A 27,437-nucleotide genomic window follows, 5' to 3' on the forward strand; every position below is an offset into this window, starting at 1 on the left:
GGAAAGGGGAATAGAGATGGAAAGGAAACAGAGTAATCATCACCGATGCTGAGTACTGTGTGGGAGTCACCTTTTTGTCCCATAAGAATAGGTAGAACCCTTGAATTCAGGACTAAGAAAATGCTCTTGGACACCAACAGGTATCCCAGGGAGTTACAAGGCACTCAAAAGGAGAAGACAAGGAAAAGGAGGAGAATGGGAGTGAGAGAAAGATGGAGAATGAGTGATTGATCAAGATCAAGTGATTGACACACAGAGAACATGAAGACAAAATAGTATGTTACAGGTCTGAAGGGAGTGGGGGCAGAAGCTCACATACTTCATTTTCACCTGGGCTACCAGGGAGCTCAATGCTAAATGACCCCTCAAAAACACAGCCATGTAAAACCTTATGGTTGGTGTGTATGTATTCTCTACTTCTTCCTTTTCTACACGTTATATTCTAAGTTACTGTTCCCCCTGGTCCTATGCTATATTGCTTTAATTTACAACTGTTCTTTATTCATATGTAGCTATTATGAACTGTTACAGAGAGAAGAGAACTTAATTATGAGTTAATTAAATAAATAAAAGTGACTTGCAGAGAGGTAGAGCCCAGACTACCCTGAGTGCTCTCACAGGGAGAGTGGAGAGCTTTTGTCTTTGATGCTTGACAAACCCTTTCACTGGGAGACAGGCATGAATTCCATCCTTGTTTTAGAGACAAAAACTCAAACCTCTGGGAGTTAAGTGACTTGCATAGGAGAGTGAGAACTGGAACCAGGGTGTCCTCATAGCAAACCCCACATCTCCTCACTCCTCAGCTGCCTTTTGCAATATACCTGAGACCATGTTACTAGCGCTGTGCAGAAGAACTTTCTGTAATGATGGAAATGTGCTGTCTGTACCATCAGCAGAATAAGCCACTGCCAGCTGGGGCTTCTGAGCCCCATTTCAAGTAAATGTGCCTAGTATGATTAAGAAACTAAGCTTTTAATTTCAGTTAATTTTCATTACTTCTCTCTCTCTCTCTCTCTCTCTCTATCTATCTCTATCTCTATCTCTATCTCTATCTCTATCTCTATCTCTATCTCTATCTCTAGTACTGGGGGATTGAAACCAGATGCGCTTTACCACTGAGCTACATTCCAGGTTGGTTTTTTTTTTTTTTTTTTTTTTTTTTTTTCTTTTTTTTTTTCTGCTCTTTTCTTTTGAACAGGGTCTCACTAAGTTGCTTAGGGTCTCACTAAATTGCTGAGGTTGATCTCAAACTTGTGATCCACCTGCCTCAACCTCTGGAGAATGGGATTACAGGCATGCACCACCATGCTCAGTAAATTTTTAAATTTTGAAACAGTCACTAAGTTCTCCAGGCTACCTGGAACTGGTGATTCTCCTGCCTCAGCATCCCATGTATCACTGTGCCCAATAAGAAATTTGGGTATGACTACAGAGTATCCACAGATGCTGGTGGCCCTGGATTTTCTAGGTCACTAAAGGGAAGCACAAAACTTATCTGGAATCTTGAAATATGGATTCCTTCCCCAACTAACAACAAAACATTGCAACTGGCCACAATTTGCCAACAAGCATCCCTACTCCAAACTTGAAAGGAGTGAGCTGGCTCAGAGGTACATACGAAAGGACCTTTTCCCTGAGATCTGAGGTCACTGATGGAAAAGGGGTGAGAACAAACCCACCTGTGGTGTCCATGTGCAAAACATCTGGGATGGGGAGAGATGAGTCAGGAAACATCCCTTCTCTCTTAATGCAAATTGCTTTGCACTGTCCCTCAAGGATATTAGAGATTTTTAGTGACTAGGGTCTCATTTAAAAAGATGGTGCTGAGATAAGGACTGGGAGTTACTTAGGGAATGAAAAAAAATCTCTACAAGGAGAGTTCTCTAGAGGAGGTTAGCTGGTAGAGCATCAGGTGCAGGTCAAGGTGGAGGAGACACCTAACAGGCCTGAGTTTGTAGCCCAGCTTGGACCCTCATTAGCCGTGTTAACCTTGGGCAGGTTTACTGAGCCTCTCTGAGCACCGCTGCTTCAAGTCTATAAAGCTAGGATAACACATCCTCTCAATGGGTCAGGATAGATGACCTAATACTTGTAAAGTGCTTGGCATAATTCCTAGCACCCAGCAACCCATTAAGAAAATGGTAACTATGACTGTTTTTACTAGTTTCTGATAAAATTTGGTATTAATTTTTTTAAGTTGATATTGTAGCAAATTAGTATAAACTGAATGGCTAAAAACACTAGAACACAGATTGATGATTTCATGGTTCTAGAGTCATGATGTCAGCAGGCTATGTTCATGTCTGGAGGCCCCAGGGAGCACCTGCTCTCTGTCCTTCCCCCTTCCAGAGGTACCTGCATCCTTTGGCAGTAGTCTTCCTCCTCCTCTCCAAGGCCAGCAATGGCAAGCCGCCTTCTCGACACATGGCATTGCTGTAGCCTCCTCTTCTGCCTCCCTCTTCCACTTTCAAGGACCTTGTAACCACATGGAGCCCATGTGATCCAAAACAATCTCCCTATCTAAGTGTCAGCTGATAGTGGCCTTTCCTCCCCTGGCCTTGTAACAACCTATCCACAGGTTCTGGAGATTCAGAGAGGTAGACATTTTGGGGGTATTTATTATGCCCACCACAGGCTTCGAATGGAGGGTGAGGGGAGAAGTCTCTTCCTATTTTTGCTCCTTTTCTTCTATGGATCCCAGAAGGGTCTATGCTTAAGAAATAACTGGCTTGAGGACCTATCCCTCAATATGGGGTCCCCACCAATTCTGTCTGCTGACCAGGGTCCTCTGGCCTGGATTAAACTCTTCTCTCTAGGTTAGCCAGAATCCCTGAGTACACAGTTTGCTGTCAGGAGAGCTACTTTGTTCCACAGGAATTATAAAGGCAAGCAGCGCCTGGGCTCTTGAAGTTCTTGTGACACTCTGGGTGGGGAGAGAGGGCTCAGTTTGGCAGACTGCTCAAATACCAAGTTGCATAGTTACATCCTCACACCGTGGGACTCACCCGAGAGCAGACCTCCTGATTCAAGCTGAATCTGGGACGGCTCTGACTGCCAAGGCCCTGGCCCCAAAGGCAGACTGAGGAGACTGTGCAGTGACTCTGGATCCATAATGGGAAGAGCAATCTCTCAGTGCTTCAAATTCATAATAAGAGGGTCAGGAAATACTTGAAAGATGAAGGAGAAAAAAAGGGTCTCTTGCTCAGTTTCCTGGCAAAGTGTTGGAGGGAGATTTTCATTTTGTTACAGTCTCAGGACAACAGTTCACCACATACATTTGATTTTGCTTTTGGAAGTTTTGAAATAACAAGGCTTCAGAGCTCCAAATAAGTAAAGTCATTGGAGTTAACGTCAGTGTTCTGAGAGCTTGGAAGAAAGTGACCAACAAGTTCTAGTCCTCCTGATCTAAGGTGCAAATGGAGCCTGACAGGTTCTCCTGGTGCCCCTGATGACATGTGTGTTACCTTGGGTGCCACTCAGGAGGGGCATCTAACTGCCTCTGCCTATCGCTCACTAATGCACAAGTGGGTGAAGATTGTCAAGCAGAGATACTCTGGAGGGACCAAGAAAGGGACACACAAGTGGAAACCTCCCTAGAGCTGAGCTTTCAGCTGTCACTGGAGTTCCAGAGCTTCTCACAGATTCTGAGGGGACAGCAGGGCATGCAGGAATTAGTGGAAGGTCAGCAAACCATTCTGCTCTCCATTAACCCAGTCTCTGCCCTGCTTGCCCTACTTCTTCGTCCTCTGAAAGTGGCTTTTTTTTTTTGTCTGCTATCTGGGGTCTGTGACATGCAATAAGCCACCTCCATTCATCCCTTTTGATCCTCCCTTTTCAGCCCACTGGCTCTAGTTGGCTGGAAGTAGCCACTGATCACTATCAGAAAAGAAGTAGAGAGTGAGAGGAGATCAAGGGGAGAATTGGCACTTCCAGTTTACTATTTTCTCTTACAATTTCTCAGAAGCCAGCTGGTGACATACAAGACACAAACTGACATGGTTTCTATCTCCCAGGCTCCAAAGGTACACATTCTTATCAGTTGCTTTTAATAACCCTAAAGACAGAGTAGCCACAGGCTGTTGCAACTAGCTCAGGTCTGTCCAGGAGGTCAGTACCCTATAAAGTCTTATGGGATATCTGCTGTCCTCCTGAGCCACTGCTGAGGTCAGTGGTCTCTCTTCCTCAGGCTGATCTGCCTTTCTCAAGTTTGTCTTCCCTTTGCTGGAATCTGGTCAGGTCTAATCTGTCAGAACTTTTCCTATTTCCTTTAGAGAACTCACGTGGTCTATTGCTTATGTGTAAATTCATAAAGACTGGAGTTCCTTTCTATAAATAACTTCCTAGAGGTTAAAATGGAAGAATTCTGGTCACTTGTCTAAATTGTTGGAGAACATATTTCCAATTACAGGGACAAGAACAGCATTACCCAAGTTGCAAACATTTGCATATTCACCATCTGTGATATTCTTCCTTGATATTTCATAGTTGTCTCATGCCTACATTATTTTTTTTAAAAAAAATATTTTTTTAGTTGTCAATGAACTTTTTCTAAAATTTATTTATATGCGGTGCTGAGAATTGAACCCAGTGCCTCAACACATGCTAGGCAAGTGCTCTGTAACTCCAGCCCCATACATGATTCTTACCTTAAGCAATATTTGTGAAATTGTGGGTTTGATGTGATAGTTTTTAAAATATTAAAAGTAAAATATAAATATCAGGAATATTTCTCTATCTACCATCTAATATGATTTCCTATATTACTGAGATTAACCTTCCAACCTTGTGAAACATTCTTCCAAAATACAAATATAAGAGACTTACTTGGAGAACTTCATAGAAGGAAATTTTGTACTATTTCAGCTTAGTCACAGATGAAGCATCCCTATGGTCTATTCACAGTAACTGGTGATTAAAACTTTAGCACATTATAGAACATTGTAAAATACCTCCCTGCCTACAAGCCAGAATTGATATGATATAGTAAAAAATGTCTAATCATTATTAAATCCTTTTTTTCTTTGACAGTACTAAGGATTGAATTCAGGGGTGCTGTACCCTTGAGATACTTCCCCAAATGTTGCAATTTGGGTAATACTGTTCTTGTCCTGATAAATGGAAATATGTTCTCTAAGGAGCTATAGACTTTTTTACTTTTTGAGACAGGGTCTCCCTAAGTTCCCAGGCTGGCCTCCAACTTGCAATCCTCCTGCCTTAGCCTCATGAGAAGCTGGGATTAAAGGTGTGTGTCACCTTACTAGGATTAAGTCCTATTTTTTTTTTAAGCCACTCGAGTTCTCTATTTAATATTTGATGGGTTAGTCATTCAGTTCTATGTGATTGTACCCAACCATTCGTCTGGGAAGGACCAGAATACACTGTTGTTCACTTGGTTTAATCACACAGACTAAACTAAGACAACACAACAAATGCTATCCATCTTTCCAACTCCACCCCCAAATTCTCCATCACCAGAAAGCAGAAAAAAGCTTGGCTGTGATCCATAATAATTTCATTAACCCTGCAATGAAGCATTAAATTAAACTGCCGAGCCCACATTCTTCTCTTCCTATGAGGGGAAACGTACCTCGTAAGGCCTGCACTTGTGCTAATAGATTTACTAACAAACTACATGATCACAGGAGAACACAAATAAATGAAGTAGTTTGACAAGTTGTGAACTCTGCAGTGGGGGTACTGCAGCACTGATGTTTTCTCCCCCTGATAATATTTAATATAGAGATTTTAGTTAGAGAGTGCTTAAGACAGAAAGAGCAGTTCTCAAATGGTTCACGTTTCTATGGAATTTTCAAACCAATACTTTTTATTAATTACAAAGAAAAAAAAAGTTGACTTGAGCCAGAAATCTGGTGCAAAGGCATCTGTTATTCCTGATATAAATATAAATGAGCACCCCGGATGCTGGGGGACTCTACAGAGGACATCTCAAGTCAGTGGTAGAGACTGGACCTGAGCCCAAGTTCCTGACTGCTAATCCAGTGCTCTCTGCCCCAGTCTGAGCTTTCCAGCCTTCTGCTAGAGAATGTGAAGATTCCTCTGCAGCAAATTCCATTTCTGGGAGTGATTTTAGGGTCTGTCTCTTTAGTGTGCTGCCCTGTTTCTCTGAAGCCAGAGGATCACAGGAGTCACCCAGCTCTTTGTCAAAGCAAGTTCTCCTAGAAGAGCAGCTGGGACTTGTGCTACTTTTTGGCTTCCTGACACATGAAGGTGAGCACCTAAAGGCTTACAGTCTGTTCAAACCACTCGTATCTAAATTCCATGTTACGTTTCATCAACCCGGATGCAGAAAGAGGTCAAGTATGCCAGAAAATACTTCAACAGTCAGATCACTAAATGGTATTTTTAAAGTATACTGAAATCCAGAAATAATAGCACATTGGAGCTGGAAAGGATCTTGGAAATCATAGTTCAACGCCTTCCCTTAACTGGCTGCTCAGGGTGGTACAATCAGTTTGTGTCAGAGTGAGGAGGAGAACCTTGGAGATAAAAATCACTCTCTTTCTTTACTGTAGTGTGGTCTAAAGCTCCTTTTTTTTTTTTTTTTTTTTTTTTTTTTTTTCCGTCTCCTCTGACAGTGGTGGCAATGAAGCCTGATTGACCCCTATAAAGTCAACTACTGAGCTTGTGGGGTGTGCATCCACATTCTTAAGCCCCACTTCCTACTACTAAGCAATGGAGACCCTGGTAAAGGCTGCTCAGCCAAGGCCAAGGCTCTCTTCTGCACGTAGACCTGCTGTGTATTGCAAGATGCGATACCTAGAAAGCTGACTAGTGAGAGAGGAAGTGAGGCAGATCCCCTGGGGCCTGCTGAACTGACAAAGATGCTGTAGCAACAGACAAAACAACAACAAATCTACCCACATCTGAACTCCCTGTGCTCTCCTGTCAGAAGCACCACCCCACAAAGCAGCAGGACTCCGAACTCAGCAGCCTCTTCCCAACTGTACTGGTTCTTTACCTCTCCTCCAGTTAAAGGGCCCCAATCCACTCTCCCAACATCATGACCCTTATTTCTCAGGCCACACTGGAGTCCCCTCTGCATCTGGTCAACCCCAAGCAGGGTGAGCTTACCTGTCAGCATCTCCAAGGCCCAGGGAGGTATTTCGTTGCAGGGTCTCACGCACCACAGCCATCCCATCAGGGAGCCGGTTCAGGCGACGGGTATAGAGGCCAAGTCCACCATCGGTCATGTACCTTGAAAAGGAGAAGAGGATGATATGTGAGTATGGTCAAAAGCATCTGCACAGACTGGTCATTCATATCCAGAAGCCCTGCGTGGCTACCCTGTGCTCCAATGGGGAAGAACTGAGAATTCCCTGAGGCTCTGTTACCAGTCATAGCCCCAGGATAACTCAGCTGCAGATTCAACCCGGAGGATCACCAGCTTGCTAGAGGGAAAAAAAACACTCAGCTTAATTAGCTCAAACTCACAGGAATCTATGAAGCAGAAGGGAACTAGTGAATAAAATTAACTGTCAGATGTATTCATGACATACTTTTTAATGTCAGCAATTACACAAGCAGGTGTTTTACCTAAGTAACATAAATGGAACTGACAAGTCATTAGCAAATCATATGCAGAACTATTCCAGAGCAGTGCAGTAAAGCAGGCAGGAAAGAAAGGGCAAGGCTAGCAGAGCCACCTTTATCGTCATGGGCAAGTTGCTCCTCCAGATCTTCCGGAATATCATAGCTTGTTACATATGGGAATCTTACATGGAGTGTGTGAGAATAACTGAGGAATACAAAGTGCGCTGCAATTTATATAGGTCTATATAAGTGGCAGGCGTTATTGTGGTTGTCATGGTCTTTGATATTGATGTCTTAAGGGTTGTCACAAAACTATGTGAACAACTCTCATTCTCTCGGTGATGCTCCAAAGCTGTCTTCTGGTGACATTAGTGTTGTCAGAGAGGGAGGACCCCGGGAACTTTTGAATAGAGGGCTGACTGGCGACCAACCAGACGACTCCCTGAGATCACACCCACTGGCTCAGGTCCAAAGCAGCTGTACCTCACATCTTCCTGGCTCCTCCCCAGAGCCTCCGAAAGGAGACTGGTTGTGTCAGAACAGAACAGAAAGGCAAAGCAAAACTTGGGCAGAGCTAGAAACCAAATTCAGAACCCTTCATTCCTGCATAGCCCCATTAGATCACCTTGCAAGGTGTCTGAAAACACAACCATTTTATAGTCCACTTTCAATAATATGTAGCAAAAGCCTCAGGGGTCATAATTTCTTGACACACAGTCAAATAAACTAAATCATAGATGTTTTTCTACCTTTGGCATTTCAGCTTAGCTTATATGGGGTAGGTCTTGAGGGTTCCTGATCCCTGATCATCTCTCACTTAGGACTGGGGACCCTCTTGAGGTATGTCCTTGGAAGAACAGAACTGTGGGACGCTGTGGAGAACTAGCTAGGCCAAGTGAGGGGCAGAGAAGAAAACCTTCCCTGGAGCCACTTGATGTAAGGAGCAGCTCCTAGTTCTGGCCAAAGGAACTTCCATTAGGGCTGCTTCCCAGAGGTCATCTCCAAATTGGGCATCCTGATGGCCCTCTCCTCCTCCCTTGAGGATATCAGCAATCAGATGATGCAAAACCTGCTTATGAAAACTATGCTCACATCAATCAACCAAGTGTCAGTCAACAAAGTATTTGTGCAGACAAAACAACAGAATAGACTGTTTTTCACTCAACTGGCTCAACTTAACTTAAAAACGTAAGAGCACTTTGAATATGCTACAAATGTCTGAATAAACTAAAAATGTGCTTTGAACATTTAGAAGTAGTAAATTTTTAGAAGGGAGACCAGTAGGGTGAAGGAAGGGAATCAGCAAGAGAGAGCAGAGAAGCACTGGGAAAGTACTAAGGAGCAAAACTGATCAAATTATGCTTTTTTTGTGTGTGTGGGTTTTTTTCTTGTTGCTGTGTTTTTAATACCATGGATTGAACCCAGGGGCCCTTAATCACTGAGCTGCATTCCCAACCCTTTTATTTTTTATTTTAAGACAGGGTCTTGCTTATTTGCTTAGGGTGTCCCTAAATTGCTGAGGCTGGCTGTGGGCTTGTGATCCTCCTGCTGCAGCTTCCTGAGCTGCTGGCATTACAGGTGTGTGCAGCCACTAATGCTCACCAACATTATGCTTTTATGTATGAAGAAATATTCCAAAATGAAACCTAACATACTGTATAATTAATAAGCACTAATAAAGATTTTTAAAGTGGTGAGTTTTATGGTATATGAATTATATCTCAATAAAGGCAAAAAATGACTGCAACTATAGTTGAATAATTATTTGCATAATTGCTTTTTAATGATCCTCTCACAAGGGATAGTAAACTCCCTGAAGGTAGGAATTATTCTTATTTTGTTCAAATCTCTATCCCATGTGCCTCACTCATCCTAAGCGCTTACTAAATCTCATTTTTGTTGAAGGAATGAATGAAATATAAAGTCATAGCCACAGGTCAGAATCTAGCTAAAACTTTCTGCAAGGACACTGATTTCAGGGTTTTTTTTTTCTCCTTTTAAATATTAGTAAACTTGACATGTAAAACATGGCAAGGCAAATCAAATTTTCTATCTACTACTATATCCCCATCCCTCCATCTATCTGTTCAGCTGTCTGCTTATGCATCCACCTGTCCAACAGATGTAGTGAGTCGGGGCACAACAGCGAGCTACATGCATCTACCCCATAACCAGTATGAAGAGATAAAAAAAATACCTACCCCAAAATGCAGTAACTTGACAATGGCTGAACTTTTTAGATTAAATGTCCTTTCAAGGAGAATGCAGTGGAAGGTCTTCAAAATACCATCTTGGGCATAATTAAATGAGGCAGTTAATTTTGATTTTAGCAAAGACTGCCCAACCAGCTACACAAACAAGAAGTTTTCGACTGGGGAGATCTTATCAAAGGACAACTGAACTAATTTTAGCATTCATTTCCCTGCTGGATTTTTATTGCTGGTGAAACAACACATACGGTTGGGCAATTACATGCACCTGGGCATGTACACAAGGCCCACACATGCATCCTCCTGGCTTGTTGCTAAGGCCAGAGAGGAGAGTCTGGTAAGCATCACAGAGATGAAAGATCAAGACAGGCTGCAGCCTCCAGCCCCGTAACACTCATGTACAATGTGGTTTTGCTAAAAAACAAAAACAACAAAAAAAAAAAACCACCCAATGAGGGTGAGAGGGCCCCACAGAGATATGACTGAATGCTGCTGGGAATAGACTTTTTCAGATAGAGGAGAGGATAAGGGCAAAGATAAAGCAGGATCCTCTGCCTTCTCAAACGTGCACCAAGAAGAGCCACCGAGATGAATCCAAGGAATCTGGCAATGATCTAGTTCCAGTTCCAAGTCTATTTCATTCACCATGGGCTTCTGGGAGTGACACAGAAGGGTAAGGAAAATGGAAAATTGACCTCTTCACCCATTGTTTATAAAAAATGTATTCAGTCATATTTTTAAGACGATACTCTTCTGTTGCATTCTGTCCATAGAGAGAGCACAGTATTAAAGATGGAGTTGTCCTCACCATCTACCTCACCTTCAAGTATCCAATTGAAAGTTATCTGTTTCTATAAAGGAAAGGGGGAAGGAAGGATAAGAGTACATAAAGAACCAATCAAATACAAACTAATGGATAATGAAAGGAACCCTAGAAGAGTAGAGAAAGGAGAAGGGGAGAGGGGAGGATGGGAGGCAAAAGAGGGGATTGTGAACTGAAATCGAATTTCATGCATGTATGAGTTTGTTGGAATGAATCAAACTATGGATAGCCATAAAGCTCTAATAAAAAATAAATATTTATTTCTAAAGTACCACCCACCAATTACAATAGTTGGATTTATAAGAAGTTTCACATATGCTTTTAAATGACTCATCTAGTCTCAGTGAAAAATACATGTTTTTGTTGGACCTAAATTTGTATCGGAATTGGCTACTGAAAACATTAATACAGACTGCCTCGACAAAGTTAATCCCTTAAAACAAAGCATTATTTGCAGATGAAGCAGTCATGGCTGTGTTCATCTGCAACACTGGCCACTGCCCAGTGGTGTTAAAGAGGCTTGTGTTCCCGAAGGATCAGGAAGGCAAGGAGCAACTGTCTCTCCCCATCTCCTGGAGATTACCTGGAGGTTCACACTGGGTGGACATGATATGACTTGCCTGAGGTCACAAGCAAAGGAACCAGCTGATCCTGGGCTGAATCCCAGAGCACTAGTGCCACACCTTCCTCCTCCTCAAGGAAATAAATAATTAGTGCTGCAGTCTAATGAGGTGCTGCTAACATCCTAAAGTCTGTTGAGGGGGTTTCTGCCTAAGCTGACAGGCTTCTGAATAATTTCCATCTTATCCTCCCAAGTTCTGCAGTGATGGGTGCAGGGTCTCTTTGCTTTCACCTTCCAAAGCTCCCCAGAGACCACTGGATGGAGAGAACAGGAGCCTTGACTTTGCTACAGGGACAAAGTGTCTGAGTGTTTTTTGGGCATTTCTAGACCTGAGCACCCCAGGTGGCCCACAGCATCAGGTTAGGGGCATGACATACTCTTGTTAGACCTAGGATTCAAATATGTCCTCTTTCTCTTGCTAGCTGAGGGACACAGTATAAATCATGGTTAATGAGAACCAACCACACTGGATGCTCACTGGGTACTGTGCTAAGTGCTTCCCATAACTTATGGCATTCAAAAGAATCTGATCATTGTCCAGATGAGGAAGATAAAGCTATGGCCAAGATCACAGCATAGGAAGGAGGGTTCCGACTGCAACTTCGTCACATTTTAGTGTGATTTGAGTTCCAGTTTCCTCATCTGCAAGCTGTGAGACCACAGATTTATCTACTGGGTTATGATGAGTTAAATGAGACCATGCATGTGTATACAGCCCAGTGCCTGGCACATGGGAACTAATTCTTAACTATTACCTGATCTTTCCATCATCTGCTATAAGTACCTATATCACAGTACAGTGATGAGCGACATCCCCTTTCTGATGCCTAGATACTATGCATTAGTCTCTGTGTTGGAGATGGGTTATGAAAGGCCTAGTTTCTGCCCTGATGATGCTCATGGGGGCAGGTGTCACAGAGGAGTGCTTTGTAAGCTGGTACTGAGTGTGGCAGTGGAGTTTGCCCGTCAAAGGAGGACCCATCTGGGCTCGTGGATAACATGTGCAAAAGCAGAGTGAAATGGAAGAGATGGGTATGTTAAGAGAAGGGTAAGTAGTTTGTTGCTGGAAACAAAGACAAGACCCAGGTTGCGTGGGTCCTGGGGCATGGCCATGAAGAGCCTGTATATCAGGCAGGGGTGAGGCTGCAGCCTGGAAGTCAGAGACATGAAGGCACTCAGCAGATAAGCAATGGGCTCTGGCTTCTGTTCCAAGGGGACCACTGACTTTTCCTTGCCTCCATCTTTTTATACTCCATTTTTTAGTGAACATCTTCCTGCCAATATTTTCTTCTACAGATTTTTCTGAACATACTGCTTCTAAATCCTAGGTCATCCCAGACCCTTGGGAGGTGACTGAACTTGTAGGGTAGACTTGCCACAGTTCTAGCCAAGGGAGACCTGTGAAGGCCACTTGATGGATGACAAGGAACTTTCTTGATAAAATCAGTACATAACTGACCCTCACTATAAAAGTTTTAGAATCTAAGCAGCTCTGTTAGAACAAGTACACCAGATTTTGAGTCCAGGTTTTAGTAAATCGATCTCTCCCCTTTTTTTCAATGTAATGATGCAACAATGTGGAACCAAGTGAAACAGGCTGTGTGAATCACCTGTGGAGGGAGGGAAAGGGGTTTCTCATTTCCAAAGTTCACAGTTCAACACAGCCTGTGTAAGTAAGGCAACCTGTCACTAATCTCAAAAGAAATCACCTGTCAAGAACCAGGGAGGCAAGAGGGGACAGGAAGGGAAAGAAATGTGTACCAACTTGCTCTAGTCAAGTGCCTTTCTAATAGAGCATGACATTTAAAAATACACACACACACACACACACACACACACACACCAAAACAAAGGAACAAACCCCCAAAACAACTCTCCATAGAAACACAAAGAGAAAAATCAAATCAATCTAGGTGTTTGCTTTGCTTCACAGATATGTCAGCCTGTCTATTTTTTGGACACACTTCTGGTTTAAATGTGAACATAGTAAAGGAAAATGGATCAAAACCATTGCGTGTATGTAACATTCCTTGCCAATATCAACATAAATATATGAACACATACATCAACACATACTTTGCTGCACCAGTAGGAAAAAAGAGATGTGAGCTGATAAAAAGCCCTGGCTGCTGCACTATGTCACCAGCGTCCAAATCTCCAAGCAGCACAAGCTCTCACAGTGCCCCTCTGCTTGGTTACAACACGGCATGACATTTATTCTTTGAGTTTATTAGGATGTAAATTGAGTAGCTACACAAACCTGTAAAAGGATCCTTTTAGTTTAGGACCTCTTAGAAGTCAGATGAATAAACCTCACTCTGAGTCATAGAAGGATAAACCAACAAGCTAGTCTAGCAAAGCTACATAAATCCCTTTGAAGAATGCTGACCTTTACCAAAGAAAAGCAGCTGCTACATTTGACTTAAGGGAGGCAGAGAATGCATCTAAAAGGCAAAAATATGATTGGGAAAAATGGGCCCAATTTTCCATTGATAATTATAATACTGCAGTGTGAAAATCTAGACAAATACTCAAAATTTTGCTTTGGAAACCACTTTGTTCTCAGAGAGTTTTTAGGCACAGATGCTGAGGCAAATGTGGCATAATTCATTTAATGAACCTTCTTACTCCAAGACAAGTAGAGAGACATATGACAGTGATGCTAATATTCTACTCAGCATATTCTTGTCTATTTTAAAATCGAATAAAGGTGAGTCTCATTTGAAGGACACGGTGCTGCTCCTTCTTGATTATGGGTCACCCTGAACTGATACAAGATGAAAAAAAAATTATAACAGCAGTCACTGGACAAAGTCCAAGGTCAAAGTATCTCACTGGGTTCCCTGGTGGTGGACAGGACTAGAACTCTAAAGGCTTCCCAGACTGGACAATACCACGGTTAAGACACATGGAGTAAGGGTGAAAAATACTTATCTTACGTTAAAAAAAAAAAAAAAGAAAAAAAGAAAAGAAAGACTCATCTTTTATTTCTGTGTCTTAGCAGCCAATTCTTCCAGCACTGACCCACACTTCGTTGACTCTCAGGCCTTTTGGGGAACACCTCTAACTGCTGGGGCACAGGCAGAGGGGTGCATGAACTGGACTGCCCTGTCACCATTTCCTACCTTTCAGCACTATTCCCATCATCCCCTAGGACTGCCGGCTCTTCAGGACGTCACCATGCGTCTCTCACTTTGCTTGTTTTAGGAGCAAGGTTCAAGTTATGTCTCTAGCCACATCTTCCCATGTTTCTTTGGCTCAGTGCTGGAGCAGCTGCTGGTGGCCACACTAGGAGCCATGTTGTCTTGAAGCACAGGACATGACGAAGGCAAACAGGTTACAGCTGGGAAGTGTCTTCCATGGCCACTAGCTGCCCACCAGAACTCGTCACAGCTCAAGCAGCACCAGCTTTTCCTGCATTTCACTTCAATCTCGCCGAGTCCTGGCTACAAAGAGAGCCAGACGACTGGGAAAGCCCTGCCCAACACTGGTCAGGGTGCAAGTCTGCAGGTGACTCTGGCTAGCCCTAGTCAACAGGGCACACCTCCCCAGGGAGCACTCCAGAAGACGTTGCTAAGCTAATCAGACAAGGGCTCAGCTCCAGGGGGCCATCAGCAGGCCTTGGGGACAAAGGCAGCAGTGAGAAAGGGCAGGCCTGAGTTAAGGAGGAGTCAGAAGGTCCCAGGGGCCCCCTAAAGTCTCACTTGGGGAAACAAGTCAGAATTTAGCCATTTCTATTCCCTAAAACTAGGAGCTGGAGAGACAGAAGGCACACCAAGAGGATCTCAACAAAACTAATATAGGCCTCACCCTCTATTAGGTGCTCAAAGGATGGGCCACAAAGACCTTCAGCATCACCGGGTAGTTTTTTAGAAATGGAATAGCCCAGATTTTCTAAATCAGATTCTGTACCTCACCAAGTTTCCCAGGCAATGCAGGTGCACATTGAACGACAGGAAGCACCGGGCTTGGGCAGCAGTCCCTGTGGGGACTGTCCCTGGAAGTGAAGATGCAAGTGTTTCTATTTATTTCTCCTTATAGTCTTTTTGACTCCTACATTTTATAGTACATGCAATATTTCAGTGACACGGCACATACATATTTTTAAAACAAATACAACTGAAAAGAAGATAGAAGTTTCTAATTTTTCTGAAGTTATGGACCTTATGAAAAACAAGTGGAAGTTAAGGTCCCCAGATTATTTATGTGCAGATGTTGCATGCTGTTTGAGTTGGCTCCAGGATCCATGTTAGCAATGCCTCTGCCCAAGCAGGGCCAATGTGGTCCTGACCAAGCAAGTTCCTTCAACATATTCTGCAAAGATTTCCACACTGTGAGACATTTTTGTTTGTTTGCTACAAATGGGTTCAGCAGTGGCACATGGCCGTGCTATGATTCGCACGTCACCATGAATTCTAGCACACAGGTTCCATCTTATCACTGCATGGGTCTTGCTCTCACCCAGCTCCTGGCAGAGGAGTGATGGAAAAGTGGGAAAATTTCTGCAGAGTGGTAAAACGTGCTACCAAGGATGATGCACTTCTGCAAAATGTCATTTGACTTTCTATAAGTTTCACAAAATTCCATCTAACACTAGTTTCCAGAACATTTAAGCCGAGCTTACCTAAGGATCTAATCATTTAAATGCCATAAGAATTTTAATTTTAAAAAGCCACAACTGTGCTAATAAAATACAAACTTAAACACCCAGATAATCAAAGATGATAACAATAGTGTACTTCTCACCCCATTTAAATAAATAGACGCACGTGAAATGTAAAACTTCCACCATTGTCCATGACTATGCTTGTTTAAAAAATGCGAGCTGCCTGGGTGCCCTTCTGAATAAATGCTGCATGCAATGGAAAATGGACAGTCCCGTGTCTGGAATTTGGTCTTGCCTGCATTCTCTTTATTGTGGTTCAACTGTCAGTGTGGGATTGCAGCAAATATTTCTAGCACTAGAAGGAAGCTTTTTGTCCACCCTGTGAAAGATGAAACACATCCTACACACAGGAGACAGCTCTCTAGACAAAGCCCCTTTAAGCTCTTTCTTGGCATGAAACAGATGGTGAAAGGAGATGGACCGATATCCAGGAAGTCTCAAACCTCCGAAAACACCTGAATCATCTGGGGGAATGGAGAAAAATACATACTCTAAGGCCCTGGTTTCGCAGGAGCAGGATGTCTTTAGTGGGGTTCAAACCTGAAATTTTTTAAAGACATAGACTAAGTTGAGAGCATTTTGAAGTTTGCAGAAAAACTACACAGTGCAGAGTTCCCTTATCCCCCGCCCCCCGCCAAACTTTTTAACTATTTTTAGCATTCTGCATTAAGGTGGTATATTGCTACTTTTTTTTTTTTTTTTTTTGGACTACATATTGAATCCAGGGGTGCTCAACCACTGAGCCACATCCCCAGCCCTTTTTTTTTTTTTTTAAATATTATTATTTTTATTTATTTATTTTGTTTTTGTTTTGGGTGGTGTCAGGAATTGGAACCCAGGGCCTTATGCATGCAAAGCAAGCACTCTACCAACTGAGCTATACCCCCAGCCTCCTATTATTTTTACAGAGTGCATTTTGATTCATTGTACACAAATGGGGTACAACTTTTCATTTCTATGGTTGTTCATGATGTAGATTCATACCATTCATGTAATCATACATGTACATAGGGTAATGAAGTCTGTCTCATTCCACCATCTTTCATACCCCCTCCCTCTCATTTCCCTCTACATAATCTAAAGTTCCTCCATTCTTCTCTCATCCCCACCCCCCACCATCATTATGTATCATCATTCACTTATCAGGGAAAACATTCAGCCTTTGGTTTCTTGGAATTGGCTTATTTCACTTAGCATGATATTCTCCAGTTCCATCCATTTATCTACAAATGCCATAATATTCTTCTTTCTAAAAATATTTTATTTAGAGACACTAAATTGCTGAGGCTAGCTTTGAACTCCCAATACTCCTGCCTCTCAACCTCCCAAGCAGCTGGGATTATAGGAATGTGCCACCAGCAGGCTACATTGTTTCAAGTGATGAATCAGTACTGCTAATTATTAACTGAGTCCACCACTGACATCAGGGTTCGCTCTGTGTTGTACAGCTCTAGGGTTTTGACATATACAAACGTCCTGTACTCACCAGGACAATATCCTAGAGTGCAACACCAACACCCTAAAACCACCCTGTACTTTACCTCTTCGTCCCCCTCCACTGCCCACATTTTAAATAAACATGTGAGTAATTCTCTTGTCAGATGAAACTGATGGAAATGCTGCCTTAAATCTTGAGACCAGCTAGGTGGGTACAGCTTCCTTAATAATTAGCTGTCTTAATGTGACTACAGCATCATTATAATTTAAACATGTCAAATCCTCATAGTAACTCATCTTGGCCTTCTATATTAAGGGGACAAGGTCCATATTAACAGTAACGAGGTTAAAGCTGATCCTTGATGTCCCCTCCATCTGAGATCAGGGTTTGCTGAGGGTTGGTAGAACTGTAAGTTTCTTCCAAAATATCAGTGAACTCATGGTCTGGATGTAAAGAACTACTGACCTCAAAGCAGTCCACTTGGACATTCAGGTGGCTGGCGGGGCCAAGAGGGAGCAGTGATTGGCAAGCTGAATTCACAGCACTGTGGACAACACACAGGTGGCTTGGCGGGGGCGTCATAATCAGATGTCCCTACCTGGAAAAGCCTACCACATTGTCGAAAGAATCCTTCCTCCTAGGCACTTCCGGAACATGGACACATGCTTGCCAACCCTCTGTAGGCTGCTATACCTTATCATTCATGGGGTCACAGATAGGGGCTCCCCAAACTGCCCTATGTCACAGGTTCACTTTTCCCACTAAGTCAGCAGAATGTCTGTTGGTCTTGAAGACGGTGAAGATGACTAGCGCCCTGGGGTGGGAATCACAGTCAGTGTCTTTTTATTTTCTGGTTTTGCATAAACAGCCCCAGGTAATAACTGTAGTCTCTCCCAAACCCGGGAGGAACCAGCTGGCATTTGGTTTAAGTTCAACAAGTTTCACCTTGTCTAATCTAAATCGCAGCTGAAAGAAATGCCCAGGTATACTGAGAAAGGATGGAGGAGGAAGGCATCTAACTCATCCCTGGGAGATGACCCTTCTGCAAATCAAGACATGAAGCAGGCATTGGGACCATCACCCACACTCAGCATCTGGGGGACAGAGAGCCATATTAGTAGAGCCACCTGTAGGCCTTTGCCTTAGAGATGGCCCAAACTCTAGGTGGAAGCATTTGTTCAACGGAGATTTATGTGGCTCCTACTGTTAGGCAGGAACTAGATACACACTGGGGATGTAAGAATCCAGCTCAGCCTTTGACTTTAAGTGGCTTAGCGTGTAGTTGGGGTAAGCAAACGTAGGTGTTTGCATGGGGTTCAGCAAGGAGAGGGGCCAGAAATGGCTTCTTAGAGGAAAGAAGTGTTATCCTGAAAGTGTTTACCAGGTAGCCTTGGGCTGGGGCAAGGAAGTCGGTTCACATAGACATGCGAGTGCAAACACAGAGGATCTAAAATGTAAAAGGAATTCAGGATGTAGTTTCAGATGCTAACTTTTTCCCAAGTAACATGTTCACCAAGGTAACAATGATTATCCTGGAGCTCATTCTAAGTGGGATTCAATAAATATACCACCAATAGAAACAGATGTATAGGCCCCTGGCCTCCAAGGATAGAGGATGAAGCCAGCATCAGGTAACTGTAGGATACTCAAATTACTTGCTGCTAGATCCAGCAAGAACAGAAGGCAGTGGCATATGCCTGTAATTCCAGCAACTAGGGAGGCTGAGGCAGGAGGATCACAAGTGCAAGGCCAGCCTCAGCAACTTAGCAATGCCCTAAGCAACTTAGTGAGACCCTGTCTCAAAAATAAAAAAAAATTAAAAGGGCTGGGGCATGTAGCTCAGGGGTAAAGCACCCTGGGTTCAATCCCTAGTACCAAAGCAACCACCACCACCACAACAACAAAAAACCCCAAACCCCCAAAACACAACAGCTGACCGCACAGAATGCCTGAGCTTGTTTACTTCTGCACCTGTCTCTGTGCACAGGGTCACCTTAGAAACAGTACCCAGGCAGCCGCCAACACTGCTGGTTCTCTGTGGGAGCAGGCTGACCTCTGGCGGTTATACATTGACCATTTTAAACAAACAAATAAATAAATAGGGCCAATTTCTTAATTATATATTCTATAGCTAACCTTTGACAACACTGTTGCTGTTGTGGACCTGCTAATGATACTGTGATTCTAAAAAGCCACACCTATTCTTACCTTTCCACTCTGCCCTCAAATCAGACTGTAATATTGTTCAGAAGGGGGCATGAACTTGAACCAGTCATTTTTTCCCCCTGAGAAATTCAGACTTTTAACTAATTAAAATTCTAAATCTCACTCTGTGTGGTGATGTGCACATGTAATTCTGGTGACTCAGGAGGCTGAGGCAGGAGAATCACAAATTCAAGGCCAATTTCAGCAACTTAAGGAGATCCTGTTTCAAAATAAAATTAAAAATGAGCTAGGGGTGTAGCTCAATGGTAAAGTGCCCCTAGGTTCAATCCCAGTACTGGGGGACAAAAATGATTCTGGATCTCCATACTGACGATCCCCAAATGTGTTATATGTCCATGATATATAACATGGGAAAGAAGGCTTTTGCTGAGATGCTGCGGATGAACCCATCCATTCCCTGGGCCACAAAAGACACATCCCACCGCTGTAAAAAGACTTTGGAAGTACCCAAAGATGAATCCCAAGCCTTCCTCCCCTTACCCACTGTGCCCCCAATCCAAGAAAAATGCTGCACCATATAATCCTCGTAATAGGCCACGTGGAAATTCTTAAAATCTTAAAAAAAAAAAAAAATCAAAATCCTAGAGTGAAAAGTCATCTTATATGAACCAAGAACCAGAGGAAAAGAGAAAATGTCAATTAGCAGCGAAACCCAGGGGCCTCTCATGGTGAGCCACAGAAAGGCACTCTTCTTCACCCTGGTTGGTAAAGTGTGTAACACTCAAAACAGTGCCCATGGGGCTTGCCATGGTACAAGCTCCAAGGACAGATGACGCATTCTCATGACTGAAACACCTGTGCTGACCTTCACCCGGCATGAGACAGTCCCACTCCAAAGTACTCTACTTCATCTTTTATATTAATATCGAAACAGGAGGTCTTCCAAGATCAGCTCCCCCATCTCCCATGTAAGACGCCAGACTGAGAAGGTGACCCCTCTAGACGTTCACTTTAAATGCAGCATTCAGAAAAACACCCGTGGCTTCACGGAACTGCAGAATATGGGATGTGAAAGGAATTTCTTAGTCTGGTGGTTTTTTAGATGCAGAAAGAAGTTGCAGAGAATTTAAGTGATTTGCTCAAAGAAATACAACCAGAAAGCAGTTGTTGATGTGTTTTCATTTTAACACATCTGTGTTCAGTAAATCCCTGTAAGTCCCTTTTTCTGTCTTTCATGATGCAATTGAAGCTTGACTCCTATATTTTATGTTTTCTGTGAATGTCTGCTTGTCTATCTCTTTATGTGCCAGCCTCTCACTCAGTAAAGGTTGGATGATGATGATGATCATGCCAATGTTAGACCAATATCTTTGCTTTGATATTTCTAGTCCCTAGAACAGTGCCTGGAACTCTTAGGGTAGGCATCCAGTAAGTGTTTTTTGGTAGATGGAATGAAAGAATAAATAACAATCAAGGATTGAATTGCTTGCATGTATGTTGTGTGTGTTAAGCATTTGGGCAATACAAAAAGAAATGAGCTCACGCCTGTAATCCCAGCAGCTTGGGATGCTGAGGCAGGAGGATCATGAGTTCAAAGCCAGCCTCAGCAATTTAGTGAGGCTCTAAGCAACTGAGTGAGAACCTGTCTCAAAATAAAATATAAAAAAGAAAAGGACTGGGGATGTGGCTCAGTGGTTAAGCCCCTCTGGGTTCAATCCCTGGTACCAAAAAGGAAAAAAGGAAAGAAATGAGATGTATCCTTGCATCTGCTTTTGAGGCAGGAGAATATCAATACCTAAATAGCAATACCTAAAGGGTCCAAGAAGACTTCCAGGAAGATGGGAGCCTTCCAGGCAGGGGACACTGATAGAGTAGTCTTGGAAGGAGCACCAAGAACAGCCTTTCAAGGGCTAGCATGGTGTGAGCAGAGTGCCTCATACTGGGAATAACCTTAGTGCCAACCTCTGTGGCATCTAGAATCGGAGCGAAGGTCTTTCCACTGCCCCATGGCTAAATTTCCCTTTGTCCATGATTTTTAAAAAAGAGAATAAAAAGTAAAAACAGTAGAGTGGGGAGCTCAGCTTGAAAGGGTAAAAACTGTATTTCTTCTTAACATCTCAACATCAGGGGCCAGGACGGGGCTTCAGGTGCGTTTGCAGAAGGGTGTAGCGCAAGCAGGATGATGAGCATGGTGCTCCCTGCAGCCAGGCAGGTGCAGAAGCTCTAGAGGTAATGTGGGCCTGAGACAATCAGAAGCCACTGACCACACCCAGGCAAACCAGCCGGCCTGTGGACAGAGTAGCCAAGGGCGACTTGAAGTGGGAATGGCAAGGGTGCCCAGCAGCAGCTGCAGCACTCTGTGAGGAAGGGTGGGCTGAGGGGGAGCCGGGACCTAGGCCGGTGACCTCCAGAGGAAGAATTAAGCTGAAGCTGGTTGCCTCAGGGACACTCAAGTTACCTTCCAACAGTGCACTAGGTGCTGCAGTCATAACAGCTGTCTGATGCAGCACAGTCCAAAGAATGGGGTCCCTGACTTTTTTTTTCACTCTTCAACTTGTCCAAATGCTTCCACTTTGACAAGAATGGTAGATAAGCTGAAGCTGTAACTCAAATGTGGCTGGAGGCAAAGCTGAATTCCACAGACTCCACATAGTTAGAGACTGTAGTCCGTATTTTAACATTTTCACACTTTAAAAACCTACCGTTTTCCTCAAATGAACAGCAGGTAGTGACACCTTGAGTAATGTTGTGGTGGGTATGTAGACAATAAGTGTACAGTGGCTGTCCATAGCCACAGTCTACTCTGCTTCCAAATCCTCTAAACCCCCAGATCAGAACCTGGGCAGGGAGCAGGAGTGTATGACTTTGTGTGTATTAGAATGCGGAGCGGATCGTTTTCAGGAAGAAACAATTTTGATTTCCCTGCTGTTACCTATGGACACCTGGTTTTCCAAGGGGATTCCTTTCTCTAGAATGTAACACCCATTTCTGTTCCCCCTATAATTGAGTCATAGGGATTCTCTGGGAATGGTGACATCCTGAATCTGACAGCTGGCAGGCCTTTGACAGAGCATGTCTCTGTTTTCACCCCATTACAGGAATCCCTCAATAGTCTCTGAACAGTTTTCCAGAAGCTACTTGAATATGCCCAAGAACAGGGAGCAATGAGGTCCATGTTCTTGCAAAGCAGCCCTGCCCCCAATTTGACAGGTCTAATTTTCAGTACTTTTTTCCTGATTTCGATTAATGGTCACCTTAGTGTTTAGGCAATGAAAGACTAAGTGTCAATTCCAGGCACGGTTCCAGTATGGTTTTCAGGAACCTATTGCTTGACTAAGTATTTTCCATGCCACGCATATCTATTTCTACAAGCAGTTCAACTATGTTTTGGCTTTTGAACTTTGCACACTCCTTGTTACCTCTGCCTTTTTCTGAATGCCCTTAAAACCTGGCAACAAGAACAAAACAGATTCTTGATACGGTCTAACCAGCAGATACTATTTCCCACATTATTATTCCATGAAACTAGCTGCGTTAGCTTTCCATCAATGTGACAAAATGCCTGAGAAAAACAACTCAGAAGAGCAAAGATTTGTTTTGGCTCATGGTTTCAGAGGTTTCAGTCCATGGTCACTTGACTCCATTATTTCTGGGCCTGTGGCAAGGCAGAGTATCCTGATGAAAAAGGGGTGGTGGAGCAAAGTAGCTCACTTATGGCTGCCAGGAAGGAGAGCGGGAAGGGTACAGGGAAAAAGTACATCCTTCAAAAGCACATCCCCAGTGACTCACCTCTTCTAACAAGGCCCTACTTCCTACATCTTCCACTACTTCCCAATGGTGCTACTAGCTGGAGATAAAGTCTTCAACACATGAGCCTTTCAGGGACCTTTCAGATCCTGAACTATAATACCAGCTGAAGGTTACCGTAGAGCTCTTTAAAACCCAGAAAAAATCCTTATGCTCAGAACCCAAAACCCAGCAGGTGGCAGCACCAAAAAAGAAGCTAAGTTCTCAGTGGCTATGTCCTTGAGTTTGCTGAAACTGGATGCTGCCTTTAGTGGCTGTGTGATTCTGGACAAGGGACTTCTCCCTTCTTCAGTTTCCACACTCTAAAATGGGGATAATAACACGTTAGGCCTCCCAGCATATCTATAAGAATTTGACAAAGCTGGGCTCAGTGGTGGATACCTGTGATCCCAGCTATTTGGGGGACTGAGGCAGGACAATCATAAGTTCCAGAACAGCCTTGGCAACTTAGTGAGATCCCATTTCAGAATAAAAAATACACAGAGCTGGGGATGGAGCTCATGTAGCTCAATGGTAGAGCACCACTGGGCTGGAGGAGGAGGAAGGAGAAGGAGGGCGAGGAAGGAGGAGGGAGAGAAGAATAAGGAGGAAGAGAAAGAGGAGGAGGGGGAGGAGAATTATTATTATTATTATTATTATTATTATTATTATTATTATTATTAAATGAGATAATACCTGAAAGGTGCCTGAAACATGAAAATCATTCAATAAAGACTAGCTGAGCCGGGCACAGTGGTGCATGTCTGTAATCCCAGTGGCTCTGGAGGCTGAGGCAGGAGGATCATGAGTTCAAAGCCAGCCTCGGCATCTTAGCGAGACCTTGAACAACTCAGTGAGACCCTGTCTCTATAAATATAAAAAAGGGCTGGGGATGTGGCATGGTAGTTAAGCACCCCTAGGTTCAGTCTCGCCCCAACCCCCCCCCCCCAAAAAAAAAAGAAAGAAAAAAAACAGGACTAGCTGCATGATTATCATTGTTATTAACAACAGAAGCAGTAGCAGCAGCACCCTCTTTTCTGACTCTTCACTTCACCTGTTACTAAGCATATACAACAGGTCTAGGGGAAGGTAGAAATACAGGAGTCAGAAGACACAAAAGCCCTGTGCCAGGACACTGTGACCTGGGAGACAATGGTTGTCTATCACACAAGCCAAAAGGAAGTAAGAGAAGCCATCTGGGAGGGGTTGCCTGGGAACCCAGAGGAGGAAGCCTGAGGTCTGCCAAGGAAAGTTCCTTAGCTTGGGCCGACTCCCAGAGGACTATGAAGGTGGGTGAGAGAGGGGAAGAATTTCTAGACAGAGTGCAGCCCCACGCAGGTGTGTGCAAGTGTGGTATCTAAATCAAGGAAAATGTTGGTGGTACAGTGACAGGAACAGGATGGGGAGAGAGGATGGCATAAAAGTTAAGCCATGAGGTTCAGTAAGTGGGCCCTTCATTACAGCCCCAAATGCAATATTGGGTGTCATGCACTGTGCCAGTCTCTGAAGACACAGGGGAACGTGGGAAAGACGGGTCTGTGCCTCTGCAAAGCTAACGATATGGGGGCTGTGCAGGCAGGGCCTCATGTGCCACACTGGACATTACAGATGGCAGGATGTGGCAGGTCACCCAAAGACAACTACAGCAACATCTCCCATCCCACCTGCTCTTCTTCACAGTGGCTTTGCCATCCTTTCCCTAGAAAGTGGGATTTTTTTCCTCCTCTGGAATCCGGAGGGCCTGGGGCTGCTTCAACCACACAGTAGGGCAACAGTGACACTGACTTCCAGGGCTGGATCATAAAAGGTGATGCTGCTTCTGCTGTGCTCACTGCTACACTTGCCCTGGAGCCTGCAACCCCCTCTAAGAAACCTGCAATCCCAAGGCCTCTGTGCTGAGAGGAAGCCAAGAGGCACAGGGAGGCTATGGCCACCCTCGCCCTCCATTCACCCCGGCCCAGCCCACGACGTGTCCAGGTGGGAGAGAACAAATCTTGCAATGCCTCTTCAGTCCAGAGGTGTCTCAGGACAAGCTCCAAGCCGCAGACTAGAGACAGCCTTCTCCACTGTACTTTGTGCCAATTCTCAATGCAGAGACCCCAGGAAGTTGGCAAAATGGTGCTTTCTAGCAGTTAAATCATGGGGTCTTCTGTTGCACAGCACTAGCAATTAAACGAGAGTTCACCCAGGGGCTGCGCAGAGCCACTGAGCACATGCAAGCAGATAGGTAACCAGACTTCTGATTTCCCTGACGACGGCGGGGATGGACCTGTTGGATGGGTGTCAAGATCAGACAAGGGGACCATCCGAGGGCTGGGATGGCATCATCTGGGTGAGAACTGGGAGCAGTGCCACTAGAGAAAACCAGAGAGAGATATCACTGAGAGCCAGCTGCCATCACACTTAGTGACTGGCGCCTGGGAATGAGGCAACAGAAGAGTCTAAGATTCTTTCCAGGTTTGGGGTGTGGAAGAAAATCCAACAGTGGAAACACAGGAGTAGAAATAGGTTGGGGCAAGAAGAGACAGACTTGGGACAATACACGGCTTCTGTGAAAGACCCAAAGCAAGTGGCTGAGCCTGTGCTGAGGCCAGGCTGGCTGTGCTCCTGCCCTGGCTCCCTGACCCACCAGCTCTGTGACCTTGGGCAAGTTCTAGATGTCCTCCAAGCTCCTGTGTCCCATCGGGAGAATGGGGAGAAGAGTTCCCATAGCAGCAGGTTAAAGTGGGGATGAAACGAGAAAATGGACATGAAGTATGCACACAGTGCCTCGTGTGCAGAAGTGCTCAATGCACAATATGAATTAGCAATAGTACCATTACAGCCATCATTATTGTTAACTATCATGCATACTTGATCAGAGGCCAAGCGGTTCTTTGTCCCCAGGGAGCCTGGCTGCAGTGCATTCAATGAAGGCTGTTCCCAAGGAACCTTGCACACAGCCCTGGTGAATGGTTTAGTGAAGTCTGTGTGGACTTCTCAAATGGCCACACCAGCCCGCAATCTTTGTGTCCCTCCCACTTTCAACTCAATGGCTGAATGGTTTTAATTAACAACTCCCACAGAGTGGCAAAAGCCACTCAGTTAATAAAGCTCTAACTTGCCTTACATGGTTCTGAGGTCTCCGGTGACGCTGAGCTTGTAATTGTGAGTTTTGTTTGGGTTCGCGGTGGGTGGGGGGCAAGGGGAGTAGAATTTCCTCAGAGAAATGCAGGTGTCCCAGCTACAAAGGCTGGAAGCTGCAGGTGACTGAGACGTCCACCTTCGAGAGAGTCAAACACAGGAAGCCTATTGCTGGAGGAGCTTCAGTAAATCACGGGGGCAGCTGGCTCCAGGCCTGAACTTCACTGCCTCTGACCACTTCATCGGTTTCCATTTCCAGCACACACAGCCAGCGTTGCCCCGTCTTGCTTTCTGTGCAAGCACCAGAGAATGTTGATACAAGTGTTTCTAATGCTGCTGTAAAGACCTGTGACATTTAAGTGAAACTAAACATGGAAGAATGCTTTCGAGGCAAAGAGAAGTACCTGCCTTCACCCCGCCCCTGTCTCCGGGGCACCTGCACAAGTACTCCCCAGGTAACTGTAAGTTCCTGTGCAACCCAGCACTCTGATCCTCACTCTTCTGAATACCACCTTCCAGTTCTACCACTCCTCAAAGTGGCTCAAGATAATTTCCAGGACTTCCAATGTCCTGAGGGTGCACCCTCTTCCTTTCTGGTCTTTCCTTGCACATATTCAGAACATGGGCCTAGTAACAGGGACAAGTCATTTGGTACAGAGCTTGGGAGCACAGGCTTTGAAATCAGTCTGGTCGAATGGTTTGTTCTATCAATTACCTCTGTGTGACCTAGTCAAGTAACTTAACCTCTCTGATCTTCAGTCTCCTCAATGCTAAAAAGAAGGAATGAAAAATGGCCTCTATCTCAAAGAACGGACAATATGAAAAGTGGGATAGTGCGTGTAAAGAGCTTTGCACGGTGTCCAGGCACAGGGAAAGACTCCCAAGCAGGTTAGCTATCTTGAATCACAGCGCCAGCACCCCACTACCACATCACACCATGGGGTGGGGACAGGGTCGGGGGAATCACACGTGCACAGGTGCGGTGAGTCCGCTCCTGCGGCCTTGTCCCTCCTCCCTAAACACCACATCTATTCTGTTCTGCATTTCTGACA

At 44.3% G+C, this 27,437-nt stretch overlaps 1 protein-coding gene across 4 annotated transcripts in view; it reads right to left on the reverse strand.

The window, feature by feature from the left end:
- The window catches only part of NAV2 (neuron navigator 2), a 693,848-nt gene that overhangs the window by 113,941 nt on the left and 552,470 nt on the right, over positions 1-27,437 (reverse strand). For all 4 annotated transcript variants that reach the window (XM_079101816.1, XM_079101814.1, XM_079101815.1 and 1 more), the window contains one exon: positions 7,093-7,215. In XM_079101816.1, the coding sequence (XP_078957942.1) occupies positions 7,093-7,215 (123 nt within the window). The remainder of the gene's footprint in view (positions 1-7,092; positions 7,216-27,437) is intronic.

Source organism: Sciurus vulgaris (genome assembly GCF_902686455.1).
Source record: "Sciurus vulgaris genome assembly, chromosome: 11".
NCBI lineage: Eukaryota > Metazoa > Chordata > Mammalia > Rodentia > Sciuridae > Sciurus > Sciurus vulgaris.